Raw genomic sequence first — 15564 nt, 5'->3', positions numbered from 1 at the left:
ATGCTTTCTATGTGACAAAAAATTACAACTCATTTATAACAGAGTGGTACAGACCCAGAAAAAAAGAATGTAACAAAACCTCCTCCAAGTGTCCAAACAAGTGATAGGAGTATTTCAAGATAACAAAATCAGAGAAAATTATTTGGAGTTACTTTATAACTGCCGCCTTCAATTTCCTAGAAGGGTATAGAGTTTGAAAGAGCCATTTCAGCAGCTAGAAAACGTTAAGCAAGAATATGCCCCCAATCCATGAGGGACACTGTTGACATGCTGTATTTGAAGCTAGCTGTTTAAAAATATCAAATAATTTTTAATTTTCAATTTTCATTTTTTGTTTTTTTCTGCAGTAGTTACTTCATTATTTTAGTGTATTACTGCAATAATTTTCCTACCAATTATTTATAACAGCATGGAACATTTCATGTTTAATTTTATTAAGTTTATGTTTTCCTGAGTACTTTGAAAACTATATTTTAAAAACTTGTAGTTAAAATATGCTAAATATTTAGGTTCATTGATTTTTACGTGAATTCTCTACACCTTAAAAATAAATAAATGAAACACATGCCAGTATTTCTGCATTACATGAATTATTTGTCAAAATGCTGGTGATGAAGTTTTACTGTCATTCCTCTGTTTTATCTAATGTTGTGTTCCCAAAAGAGCCTGACACTTCTCATTAAAATCAGTAGCATGTATTCCATAGGTCATTGAACAAAGTTTGGGATACTCTGTCCAAGAATCAGAGTAAAGCTAATTGTCTAATAAATATTGGCTTAATTGACAAAATGCAACCCAATAATGGAGATACATTTCAGGCAGTTAAAGGAAATCATTTCAGGAGAAAAAAGAAATGGAGAAGATAAAAATGTGTTTTATTCTCCCCTAAATTTTCCACTAAAAAATATTTTAGTTCCATTATCTTTGCTTTTCCTTGTATCTTTTTCAGGTCCTCTGTTCTTCTATATATTATCTCCCTTTTTACCATGAAAACTAATACCTTAAACATTTTCATCACAGTTATTTATGTCCCTCTTACTCTCTAGTTTTACAAAAAAAATATTTATCATTTCTTACTACTTTCATATTTATTATACAACAATAGTTTTTTACAAAAAATGTAATTATACATTGTATATTCTAAGAACATGGTGATCTGTGAGGCATTTCTTTCCCTTCTCCCCATACTTAAAACAACTGACTTCTTTGACAAAAATGGTTGCTAGACACCTCAAGCAACTATAATGAGTTTGGTCTTAGCTTCCCTGACTATCTCAACAGAAGCAATCCATGCAGATTCTCTTGCTTTGTGAGCTAGCAAGCGTTTGTAAATTAGCAGAGAGACAACAGAACAATAACCAGAAAAGAGTGGATACTCCATCAATATAAATACTTTGACTATTTGAGGGTAGGTCAAAATCAGCCTACTTAAGTATTCTTCTCCTTTGCCATAGTTAACTAAGTTCTGAATTTAAGGACTAAAGACTTTCAGATGTTCAGTGATACCAAGGAGGAGAGAAGCCAGATCCATGTCTCTAAGGAAAGGACTGATGTCCTGGCTGCTTCAACTTTATTGGCCCAATTTTCCTTCCATTCACTGAAGGATACCCCACCTAAGACACTGAGTTAGCAAAGAAAACTATTGCATGCAATGGAGGCCAGAGACTTAGGAGAGGAACAGGAGTTAAAATAAAACCAATACAACTTGAGAATATTAAAATTTCTGGAGGAGAGAGAAGTCATATCAAATTAGATAACTGTAGTCAAAATAAGTGAAAAGATTCAAGAGGAAAACACAAAGATATATGTACATATCAAGTCTACAGCTAAAAAACATACTATTCAATTTCACGTAGGTGGAAAATTGAAAGGAAATTGGTGACCCAAATTATGGAAATCTAGAATGCTTTATGGAAGATTTTAAAGTAGAGAAAAGAGTAAATTTATGGGGACCTGGTTTTATCTTCATGTACATTCATGACCTAACCCTAAATTTATCATGGTTTTATGAAATAGTAATTGTCTCATGGGCAACTGTCCCTGATGCACACTTAGTAAAATAGCAAACACCTGTGCTTTCTATATACTTTAACCTGATATACTTTTCTCTTGAAATATTCTACATCCTAAGGTCTTTATTTTCTGTCATCTACCACTAAAAGATGAACCTCATGAGGGAAAACAAAACAAAACAAAAGAAAAAACTTATCCATCGAATATGCACCATGGCTAGAAAAATAACTATCTACAGTAGGAGCTCAAGGATTAAAAATAACTATCTACAATAGGAGCTCAAGGATTATTTATTGAAGAGCTTAATATGAATTAGTTAATGAATCATGAAAAAAAAATTGAATATCTTGGAGAATAGATCAAGGAGATGTAACATGTACATGATAGCCGCTCTAGAAGGAGTAAAAAGAACATATGAAGGAGAAGCAATAATTAATCAAATTGTAGAATATTTCTTTGAGCTGGAGCAAGAGCTGAGTCTGAGTATTAAAGATGCTCTCTATCCAAGCTAGATTGATGATAAAAAAACACATAATGAAATATCTATCAAGCTTTAAGGCAGGAAAAAACAATTTACCTACAAAGGAAAAGTAACCAGTATGGCATCGCATTGTTTAATTTCAACACCAGTAGCTTCAGGATAGTGGTATAGCATTTATAGATTTAGAAAACATCTGTAGACTACCAAGAGAAAATATTGCCTCCCCCAAATCTTACACATGACTACTATATATTGGGTGGTGAGAGAACTATTTATATTTATGCAGACAATCAGAAAACTTATCCAGGTGTTCTATATGAAAAAGGTAACTGGAAAATATTCTTTCTAAAAATAAAATGTAGTAGAATAGAAATGTCAAAAAGGGAATATGAAGTAAACATGAGGATGTTGAAAAAAATGAAGATTAAAATGTGTGCTTGTGTGTGTACATGTGCATGTACACACATGTGTACATATACTCACATAGGTAAATATAAATAGATAATGATAGAATATCTAGGTACATATATAAAATAGGTGCTAAAATAGGAGTCCTGAAACTGATGGGGCATCCAGTGGAAGAAATCTTATTTAAGGTGTAGAACTAAAAGAAATAAATTATTTGAGCAAGGTCCCAAGATTTATAAATGGAAAGGAAAGGAATGTAGACATCATGAGGAAGAACTATGGGGTTCCATAGGGAAGATTATGTATCCAGATTGATCAAACAATTAGCAATTTTTTGCCCCCCCCACACCAAAGTAAAGATTATGTGATTGACAATACATCAAGGAAATAGAAGGTTACCATTTGTGGAATATAAATGTTTGAGAGCCTTTCTGAACTATAAAGAGGAGAAGTACAATAAATAGCAACTGAAATCAGAATAAAAAATAATATAAGAACATATTAAATATGAGAACATATTAAAAGTATGAAGAAAATTACCAAATACTAATTGGCACTGTGTAGTTTTCTTCCTGTTAATAAATGTGAACAGGATTTCAAATTTTGTTCATTCTGCCTTCTGAACATCTCTTCTATTTGTTTATTCTTCTCTATACTGCTATAGAGTGTATTTCATTTCTCCTATATTACTATAATAGTCCATGATTAGTCTCCAAACTACAGTTTTCCACAAACTCAACCTCCATTCTCCTGCCAGACTAGTTATAAAAGATCTAGGCATATTGAAGCAAATTTCAATTTTTAAATTGATGTCGTCATACTTCAGGATCAAATCCAGATGAAATCCAGATAGTTTATATGTCATGAACACTGAGGATGCTGCAGTGGAGGCATACAGCTGTCTGATATGGAGTTAGGCAAAACTGGAGTTAAGTATGCATATTCATTAACTGCTCTTAATGGAATAATGCCTAATAAAGGCATTTAACTGTGGTCATGACTACTTGCATTTATGCATGTAAGGTAACATATGTTGAACTTGGAAATGCATAGAGGAAGGAAGGAAGGAAGGAAGGAAGGAAGGAAGGAAGGAAGGAAAGAAAGACAGGGAGAAGAAAGGAAGGAAGGAGAAAAAAGAAAATAAAAGAGGAAAGATTCTGTGAAACCCTAAAAGAAAATTTCTCTCCAAAAAGGAGAATTCATCTCAAGGGTGGGAATGAGTACCAGTACCTGGATTCATCCATTGAACTCCTGAATTCCTGATTGTAAAGAGCTATGTGTAAATCAAAGGGATCTAAGTATGCAGACTTCTGCTATGAGAATCATTTAAATGCATGGATCTCCAAGGAGGTAAAACAGTTACCTAGCTACTTTATAGCAAAAGTTTGAGTAATAGAGGTTATGAGGGAAGTAGGCAAAGCCATGGCCAGTGGAAGGCTGAGAAGCAGTGTGGACTGACAGTGTTAATGGCATGCACAGTAGAAAGTTTGGCATGGTTGGGGTAGAGTAGATGTGGAGGTATGAGCAGTAAAGTTAACACAGTGTTCTGGGAAGAGTGGCAGCTGTTGCAGTAGAGGCAGCATGGAGATCAGTGTTACTTACAGTTCAGGCCCTGGAGAATTTGAGTTTATAAAATGATCACAGTGTAAGGAGAAATAGAGGCATGAGCAGCACCATGGATTTATGTGATCCCATTATACTAGTGGATGGCAGATAATAGAAGGGAACAGCAGTTTTGAGGGTAAGCAGATGAGGCTTTACCTTAATTTCAGATCTAAAAGTTGACCTGACACCTCTTTCTCTCTCTGGAGTGTCTCAATCTCACCTTTTTTTTTTTTTTTAACTTCAGTTAAAGAGATTTAAGATAATATTAGTCTTCAGTATAATGACGTATTACCATTGATTCATACAAAGCCTATTTCATCATTTATACTTGTTTAGTTGCTTATTTTCTTTTTACTTTTTTTTTTTTTAATTTTTTTTTTTTTAACGTTTATTTATTTTTGGGACAGAGAGAGACAGAGCATGAACCGGGGAGGGGCAGAGAGAGAGGGAGACACAGAATCGGAAGCAGGCTCCAGGCTCCGAGCCATCAGCCCAGAGCCCGACGCGGGGCTCGAACTCACGGACCGCGAGATCGTGACCTGGCTGAAGTCGGACGCTTAACCGACTGCGCCACCCAGGCGCCCCTTCTTTTTACTTTTTAATGTTTATTTATTTTTGAGATAGAGAGAGACAGAGCACGAGCAGGGAAGGGGCAGAGAGAGAGGGAGACACAGAATCTGAAGGAGGCTCCAGGCCCTGAGCTGTCAGCACAGAGCCCAACACGGGGCTCGAACTCGTCAACTGTGAGATCATGACCTGAGCTGAAGTCAGACGCTCAACCTACTGAGCCACCCAGGCACCCCTAATTGTTTATTTTCTTTCATTTCAATTCCCTACTTCCAAATCTCCTGGTTTTCAGTCTTACATTTTGATACTTAGGTAACTCTTACAAATTCCTTCGTGATCACCTTCTCCTTTCTCTTCTCTTGCTACTTTCATTATTCACTTTGAGCTCTAGTCGTAGAGAACTGCTTATAGTTGCCTGAGAACAAAATGTTTTGTTTCTTCTCAGTTCAAGAGTAAAATATACATTTTATGAGAGAGAAAAAAAAGCTAAGATGATGCTAAATTAATTATATTTAAAATATACAATGAAAATTGGAATCATTAATGTGAAACTTTTGATGACCAAGGTTTCTGAAGAAGAATGGACAATTTGGACATGAATTGGTTTCTTGTTTATAATGTCCTTGGATTATTGGTGGTATGGAAGAGTGATGGTGGGCCAGGATGGTGGATTAGAATGACCTCTTACATTAGAAGTTGTCTCCTTTCTGTAGGCGCTTTGGAATATCATGGCAGAAATATGGATGTAAATATATATTTATTACATCTGATTATTTCTTCAGGATAAATTCCTAGAAATATAATTTTGTGTCAATAAATACAACATATTTTCATTTTCAAGTATGGATTTAGTGGTAACTATTATTGTTGTAAATTTTGAGTCTTTTGCATCCAAATTCTGAAAATTTTTGATACTTGATAGATAACTAGCAAACATCTTCTTAGAATCAAGACTAACATATCACAAGAATCATCTCTTTAATAGGAATTTGAATTCTTCATTCATATAAATAAATAAGTCTAGCATCTTTTAGTTAGTTCCACCAAATATTTGTTCTATTCAACCTTTATTTTCATTCAATTTTGGCAATCTATATTTTGACATAAACTTTTTGGCATAATTGCTCTAAGGAATATGTAGTGTTGTTAGCTTCCATTTGTCCTCATATTCCCTTTTGCATTTTTATTTTTGTGTATTTGTGTTCTTTCTCTTGATTTCTTAATTACACATTCTGGAAAAATATATATCTCATGATCTTTTAAAGAACTGACTCTGGCCTCATTAATTGTAGTACTTTTCTCTTGATGCAAAATATAGTCAGCGTAATTCTGTACTAAGACTTCATTTAAAATAAAATTATTGGGCACTGTATTTTGCTTAAAATTTATGCCTGTTTTAATGTCATAGGGAATGTATCAGTAAGCCAGTATAGTTTACTTTATGAAGGTTGAAATATGAATGAAGAAAGGGTAGAAAAGCTAAATATAATAAAGTTTACAGAAAATTGCCAAATATTAGCTATTGTGTTCTGATATTCACACAAACCAGTTCATAAAATGTATCTTTGTCCTTATCAAGCTTTTAAAATATTCTGATTCACTGTGTTTTAAGTGTTTATTTTTTATATTTTCTTTCTTCCACTTTTTGCTGTATATTCCCAAATATGAATTATATACTTCTGATGGATTTGGGGGAGGGGGTGAGGTGACAATTCTGACTTTAGTGTTTATATTGAACACATTTTATTTCTACGTACTTTAACATCAAAGCATTTCGTTCTTAACTCTTGGCTCCATTTTATTTTTGTTAGCTACTAAGTCACCTCCCTGTTTGTATGCTATTTCACCATATTATTTTCTGTATTGTATTTCATGAAAATCATATCTGTCTAAGTTGTTGAGGAAAATATTGATGCTGTTTGAAATTTCTCTTTCGCTTTCATTTATTTTTCCTTACCTTTAGAATTTTTCATCTTTACTTGAACTTTTGTAATAGAATTTCTCAAAGCATCTGTATTATTCTAGAGTTTGCTTTTATTTCTTTTTGTTTGGTTTTATTTTCTCTGGTTTAAAGTCTTTTTTTTTAGAAAGAGAGAGGAATGGGAGAAGGGCAGAGGGAGAGAGAATCTTAAGCAGACTCCACTGTGTAGTACAGAGACTGACACAGGCTCGATCTCACCACTACTATGAGATCATGACCTGAGTCAAAATCAGGAGTCACTCACTTAACCAACTGAGCCACCCAGGCACCCCTGGTTTAAATTCTTGTGTTAAGAATAGTAGCCTTTTCTTTCCTTGCCTGCAGACTGAGTTGTTAGGATGTCATTAGGATGAGGTTCAAGAGCTCCTCTTAGATTTCAAACCATGAGTAGGAGTGGAGGCATGGAAGGTTGATATCCTGTTAACTCAACAGAAAAATTTTCTCATTATGGATTCCCTTTGCCTTTGGGTTAAACCTCCCTAGGCCAAGTATTATAAATGGTGTTTTGAGGCTTCCTTCTAGGTATGTTGTGAGGGTGCTAATACTTCGGCCCAACTTTTCATAATTAGTAAGTTCTGCTTTTTTTAGAAACATCTTTCTAGGAGTTGAAACCTGTTGATCTGATTTCATGAATGACTATAGCTCTGATCCTTCTCTTTGGAAACCATACTCCAGAATAAGATAAGTCTAAATACTACACTTGTCCTTAGTTAGTCGTCAACAGTTGGATTCATTCCCTCCCAAAGGAAAATTGAGATATGATAAGTATTACTCACCAAATCAAAATTTTAAGTCATTCGGATGTTTCCTTATTCCTGCTACTTCTGTTTTTCTACTCCCAGTAGAAATGAGTGAGAATGCTTCCTTTCATAACCAAGTGATACTTGGAGTGATTTCTGGGTTTCTAGGTAGATCCTCAGAATGAGAGAATTAAGGTAAACATGTCCTAACAGTTTTTATTAATGGAGTAGCAAATATAATGCATATAAAGTTAGATCATACTTAATTTTAATAACATCTCTAAAACTAGTCATATGACCAAAGTAAATCTCTTAATTTTTCTGAGTTTGTTTCTTAATTTAATATAGTGGTAATAATATGTATCACATATAAGGATTTATATGGATTTTATAATCCATATAAATGGACCTTATATGGTGTTTATAAGGATTAAATGTGAAAATAAGAAAATAGTGTGAAAATAATTAAACTAGTGGCTGGAACATAGTAGGTGCTAAAAAATGGATGGCATTGCTGACACAACGGAGGGAATGATTTAATTCTACAAGTTGAAAGTGCCATGCTGTGCCTTGAACAGCAGGGAAAGAGAATTGCTAAGTATTTTACTGATGCTGTTTCCATTAAACTGTGTCAACATGGCCTTTGATTCCTTCTTTTATGAAATTCTCCTGTGTTCTTAAAATAAACTTGAAATAGTTAATATATTGTACGATTTGCTTCATTATTAAATCAGCTTAAAACAACTTTGTCTTAAAAGTATTATTCCGGTCTTAAAATCACTAGTATCCACTTTAGAGAGACACATCATCATTTAATTTGGTGCTCCATTCACTTTTGATAGAAAGTTTACCAAATGTGATTTAAAGTACAGGAATATTTCTCACAAATTAATAAGTGAGGGCAAAGAAAGACAGAACACCGTGTGTTCTCAGCATCTTATTGATTGCAGCTCATGAATTGAAGTAAACTGGTATCTAGATTTGTTTGTGCATGTCTCAACCTATTGATAGAGATGCTATCAGCCAGGGATGCCTGGGGAATCACCCGGGCCAATACCACTTGTGGCAGCTTCTGCATATGTTTCCCCCACAGGAGCCAATGTTATGGCTAGACTGCCCCCTGTGGCTCGTATGATTGCAAGATGCACCTACCATCAGGGATCTTTGAAAAACAAGGTTTAGCATTCCCAAGTTCTGGGGGGTACAAGGCATGCCCACAGGCCAGCAGCCAAGTTGCTGGCAGAGAGAGAGAGAGAGGAAATACGTGGACCTAGGTTTCTGCTTTCATTGGGGTCCAGAGTGGGGTGTCTGCAGTTTCACAGATTCATTCTTTACTGGTGAATTTAGAACGAAAGAGTGAGAATTAGGGAGTGGGAAAGGAAATGCAGGGTCACTCGGGGTCAGTTATTTAGTTACACAGGAGTTTGTTAAAAGGGAACTTCATGGGAAGGGAAGGCCTGGCTTCTGATCTAGTTGTGTAGCTAGTAGCTGTGTCATACAGCTGGCAAAACATTTACTAGGGATGGATGTCTGAAGTGGATGCCTTGTCAATCAAAAGATTGATGTCAGGCATTCTCAGTATAATCAAAAAAGCTTATTCCTAGGCATTTACACTACAAGATTGCTTTATTTTTTTTTTTAAGTGAGGATGAACATAAATAAGTCTCTGCAATTAGCCCAATTGTGGCCATACCATTACTGTTCAGTGTAACTCTCTATACTATGTCTCAAATTCATGTGTGTCATCAGATCTTTGTAGCAAATCATCAGTGGAGAATGGCTTTACTAAGCATTAGAAATCTCACCTGTCATCTTTCTTTTTCACATTTTAATAATGGTCTTATTTATTCTGATAGTTTTCTAAAACCTGTATTTTATTGTTAAGTATTCAATTAGGCCTAAGTTTATTTTACTTTTAAATTCTCAAAAGATGATATTAAGGCTATTAAATGAATAGCCTTTCCTGGAGAAATTATCAGATTCTCACTAAATAGATAACTAAGAACAGAAATATGCATAGGCAAAATTAATGGTTGAAAATATCAGGTAGTAATATGCCTTGTATGTAATTTAAACAAAGCATTATTATTTTTGTCAGATTGTTAATAGACTTTTGTGATAATATTTACATTGTAACTTTTCCTATTTACATGGATGTATTTACAGTTGTTTGCTAGGATTTACTGGAAAAAACTGTGAGAAAGTAATTGACCACTGTAGACTGCTCAGCATCAACTGTCTGAATGAAGGATGGCATTTCAATATAAGTGGAAGATTCAGAGTAAGTAATTTCATACATGGCAGAGTAATTTAGCACTTGAAAATACAATAGCTTCAGGCAGTCTGTATTTCAAATGTTTTTATTAATCTAAGCCAGAGAATTATATCCTTGTAGGTATATTTAACCATGACTTCTATAAATTTAGTAGTAGACATGTTTAACTTATAAGAATTATGTAGGAAGGGCATTAATAAGAGTTCTAGTAAGTGTGTTTATTGTAAAATAAGTATATAGTTAATTGAATCCTGGTGATATATCTCTGTATATATAAAACCACAGTCACTAATGCCTTAGCTCTTAAATTAGATGGAGAATAAAATTAGTCTTGGAGTTACAATATACAAATATGCTCTTTTTTTGGTGGATAGTCTTTAAAATGACTTTACAAATACACAATGGGTGTGCTGCACACAATGTAAGGCATATCCTACAACTCAGCATTTCCACTTTTAGTATGTTTCCTGGGGAAATTATCAGGTGTGCACTGAAAGAGACATACAAGAATTTTCATGGCAAACCTGAAACAAACTAAAGCCTATGGATAGGACAGTGGGTAAATTCATCATGGCGTAGTCACACTGTGGAATTATGATGAGTGGTTAAAATAAGTGAACAATAGTGACATGTATTATTACTTAATAAGTATCAAACATAACGTTGAATTTTAAAATCTTATTGAAGTCTGCTAGATATATACATAGTCTGATAATGATTAGTTATTTTTTAACTATTTAAATATTTTCTGATTATGTAAATATATAGCAAAAATATAAATACATATATCAGAAATACACACACTGGCTTTACTAGAAGAGTTCTCCAAGGGGACAGGTGGGGAAAGAAATCATGGAGGGTACAAAGGGAACTTGAAATCTGTTTATGATGCTTTATTTCATTTTTTAAAAAAAGTTTATTTATTTCTTTTGAGAGACAGAAAGAGAATACACGAGCAAGGGAGGGACAGAGAGAGAGAGAGAGAGAGAGAGAGAGAGAGAGAGAGAATCCCAAGCAGGCTCCATGCTGTCAGCATGGAGCCCAATGCAGGGCTTGATCCCACAAGCAGTAGGGTTATGACCTGAGGCAAAATCAAGAGTTGGACACTTAACCAACTGAACCACCCAGGTGCCCCTATCATGCTTTATTTCTTAAAACAGTTCTGGCAAATGAGGGTAGGATTATGGCCTTTTATTTTTTTCTTTAAATACAAAATATTTTAATGAAATATTTTTTTAAGTGATGAAAAGCCAACTTATGGAATGAATCATGGACAAATTTATATGTATACATTTGTCTACTTCTGGAAACATGCTAAAATATAATAGTGTTACTGTACAATAATATACAGGATTAGAACATAATATTTATTTTGCATCTGTAATACCTTAGATATTATAGCATATCATTTATAGTCATTACTTCATTTGATCTCATTGATTTCATATTTTAATTTTCTTTTTAACACCCAGTGCTTATCCCAACAGGTGCCCTCTTCAATGCCCATCACCCACCCTCCCCACACTCTCACCCCCCATCAACCCTCAGTTTATTCTCAGTTTTAAAGAGTCTCTTATAGTTTGGCTCCCTCCCTCTCTTTTTTTTTTTCTTCCCCTCCCCCATGGTCTTCTGTTAAGTTTCTCAGGATCCACATAAGAGTGAAAACGTATGGTATCTGTCTTTCTCTGTATGACTTTTTTCACTTAGCATAACACTCTCCAGTTCCATCCACGTTGTTACAAAAGGCCATATTTCATTCTTTTTCATTGCCAAGTAGTATTCCATGATCTACGCTTAAATACCATTCAATTTATAGAAACTTAAAAATCTGTTGAGCTTTTAATATTTAAGTTCATACATTTTGATACGGAGGGATTAAGATAGATTTAAACTTACTCTATGCAACTCCAGAACTCATACTTTTAGATACTATATACATACCTACTTTCAGTACAATGTACTAGCACTTCTTTTTCCTTTAAAATATATTTACCCTTTCCTTAATAGGAGATTGTCTAATTGAAATGTCTCTCCTACTTTGGTTTGAATTTCTTTTATATTACTTATGTTTTGGGTTTTTATTTCTGTTTTGTTTCACGATAGTCTCTGAACATTTATCCTGATGTTTATTTTTAATTTTCTCTTCCTCCACCATCATTTCTCTGTAGCAAATCTCACCTATTCTAGTGTCTCAACAAGTTATGTTACTGACTCTGAATCCAGTTTTAATTTATTTTTTAAAGAGCTTGACTGAACTTATCATCACCTTGACAAATCTGCCTTCTCAGTAATTCTACATTAAATTAATGACTTCCATTAAATAAAATATTAGCAAGAAAGGAATACTATAGTTCTTCTCACTGGGTTAAAATTTAGATGATGATGAAAATAATATGCATTACTAATGGTCTTAACAATAGAATATTGCTTCAGATATATAATTTTCCTTACTGATTAATAATCATATTTATGGCTATACTGAAGTTCTGAAATAGTTTATATTTAAGTTAAGTAATTTAAAATTTAATGTGTATTCACAAATGTATTGTTCATATTGTGTAATGGTTATGAATGGTGGTAATTAACACTATTTTTCATGATATTTAAGTTCACTGTAATATATTAAAGAAAACAAAATGCATATTATATTCAAATTATTTTTGGAAGTAAATACAAAATGCAATTTTTAAGTTATAATATTTTTTGGAATTTTTTAAATGACATTTTTTCCATTTTGATGTTTGTGTTACTAATTTTTGAACATGTCAAACAATATCAGAGTTTTATATGTTAAACTATAACATTTTAAGGAGAGATATAAACTATTCCTTCTCCTTAGAGAAAACTATATTTACATTCAGAAGGAAGGAAAAGAGAGGGTATAAAACAAGTAAATAGTAATATGATATACTTAAATCCAGCTATATCCAGGATCACAGTAAATATAAATTGATTACACACTTCCATTAATAGGCAGAGATATTACTAATGGCATCTGAAACAAACTCAAATATTTAAAAGATACTTATTTCATATAAAAAGACATGTTGAAAGCAAAATAATGAGAGAGAGATATCATGTAAAAATTAAGCAAAATAGGGGCGCCTGGGTGGCTCAGTCGGTTGAGCGTCCGACTTCAGCTCAGGTCAAGATCTCACGGTTCGTGAGTTTGAGCCCCGCATCAGGCTCTGGGCTGATGGCTCAGAGCCTGGAGCCTGCTTCCGATTCTACGTCTCCCTCTCTCTCTGCCCCTCCCCCATTCATGCTCTGTCTCTCTCTGTCTCAAAAATAAAATAAACATTAAAAAAAAATTAAGCAAAATAAATACTGGTTTAGTCTTATTAGTAACAAATCTTCATTACATGTTGATTTCAATGTAACGAACTATTAAAAATGACTTTATTTCATAAACATAAGCAGGTCAACTAATCATATTGAATTGTACATTTAATAACAGAGCTTCAAAATATATGAAGCAGAAACTGACATAATGCAAAAGAGAAATAAGTAAAACTACACTTATACTTGAGATGTGAGTACCTCCCATTCAGTAATCGGTAGAATAAATAGACAGAAAATCAGTAAAGATATACAAAATGCAGATGGTACTATCAATCCACTTAGCTAAATGACAACAAAATGTAACACACAATAGTTGCAGATTATTCTTCTCAACAACACACAGACCTTATTCAGAGGCCTATTTCATTACAGGGGAGCAGAGGGACTCAGCTGGGACATTTCCCATGTGCCTCCAGAGAGACCTCTTTATGGAAGGGGGCACATTTTTCCACATTGACTTAATATTTTTATACTCTTAGGCCTCTTTTTCTTTCCCTCCACACCGAGCCCATAAAGAGTCCAGAACCTTTTTTTCAAGGCTCCTTAGCAATGAGAAGTTTCCTTCATCTGTGCTGCATTCACTGGGACTCTTGCCCCATGTTGTTCCTCAGGGGGAAAAATGTCTGGTACCACTTTGTTGCTGTTGGTGGCACTGTGGTGGTAAGTGAATAGAGGCTTGAATATTACTACTTTTATTAAGCTCCATGTCTTAATCACCTTGGCACTTGATTGCTTGCCAAGAAATTAAAAAATACTCTGTCATAGTGGAGCATATTTGTTACTTCATGCAAAACTATATGTATATTTTATTAGTCATTTTTAAAGAAAAAACAATAAATTTAGACACTAGATTTTTATAGATAATCTTTAGATAAAAAAGAAAGTGGAAAATAAACGCACTTTTAAAATGTTCAAACTTTCTAAAAATCAACGAAATATCATTTGAGGCAATATGGACCTATCATTTTATACTTCTGCATTAAAACCCAAAAGTATACACACTTAATGAGACAGCCTTTTCACATGTATTTGGGGAAAATAGGACTGCCAGCTGGAAATTTAGAGCATATACCTAAGTTTTTCCATCTGTAATAATTTAATTTTTAGAAATCCCTAAAGTAAGAAAGCAGAATTATATTAAACATGTATAGAAAATATTCACTATGTTATTATTTATTTTAGAATAAAAGTAAACAAATTAAGCAAACAAGAATAGCTTAAAATTATAATGTATCCCTATAATAAAATATGCATCTAATTTAGAGTATGTTTTTGAACTGTATTATGATACTTGTAAATTACTCAGATCAAAATGTTTAATGAGAAATGGCTATATTATTCTAACTTTAATTTGGGGTTAGATGTGTATATATAAGGTATTTAGCTTCTTGTAACAAAGTAAAATATGTACTTCCTGAATTGTGGGACAGGTCAATAGGTATGTCAGCACTACTCCCACAGAGATTATCCATTGGACTTCACCTCTTTGAGTGTTCAGACATCATGAGAGATTATATGTCAAGACCCCAGTCTTTTTCAGGCAGTAAGAAGTGCGGGGAGCAGGGGAAGCCAGTTAGATGGTACAAGGTGGTGTAGCTTCTGATGTCTTCTGTCCCCATAATCACTCAGCATTTTGTAATATCTTAATAAATATAAATTTCTCCTATATATTTGAATTGACTTAATAGAAAGAGTGAATTATCTGAGGCCTGCAACCTATGTAGTCTAGGGACAAGTTAATATACACAGAGACAGGGAAACAGGGAACTAGAGAGAAAATCATGGGGCTGAGAGGCTCTGAGTCAAAATCCAGATCTAAACACCAAGGTTAGCCAGAGTTGCGATGGCCAGTGAAGCCTGAATGATATTTGTATTGTACAGATGTGTATAATAAGGGTTAAAAGAAAATAAACCAACAACCTGGCAGTGGTTTACCCCTGTTAATGGAATTAGACTAAAATTATAATCAGAAAAAATGTTTTATTTTTTCAATATACATTTAATTGGAGTATTATGAAGAATAAAACATATTCCATAACAACTTTGACATTGAAAAGTTTATATTAAATGCAACAGGCTCGACAATATTAGGAGTAAAAAAAGAATGTAGGTCAGAACTTTATTAATTCTAAGCCATGCTCTTCATCATGAG

The 15564-nt window shown here is 33.7% G+C and overlaps 1 protein-coding gene across 1 annotated transcript in view; it reads left to right on the top strand.

The window, feature by feature from the left end:
• Nucleotides 1-15564, top strand: part of LOC122490476 (protein eyes shut homolog) — a 175250-nt gene that overhangs the window by 105814 nt on the left and 53872 nt on the right. Inside the window, 1 exon segment of the mRNA XM_043593171.1 lies at nucleotides 9962-10076. Within this exon segment, the coding sequence (XP_043449106.1) occupies nucleotides 9962-10076 (115 nt within the window).

Source organism: Prionailurus bengalensis, chromosome B2 (assembly GCF_016509475.1).
Source record: "Prionailurus bengalensis isolate Pbe53 chromosome B2, Fcat_Pben_1.1_paternal_pri, whole genome shotgun sequence".
Classification (NCBI taxonomy): Eukaryota; Metazoa; Chordata; class Mammalia; order Carnivora; family Felidae; genus Prionailurus; species Prionailurus bengalensis.
Note: the sequence above shows the minus strand (reverse complement) of the source record. Positions and strands in the feature narration are given on the sequence as shown.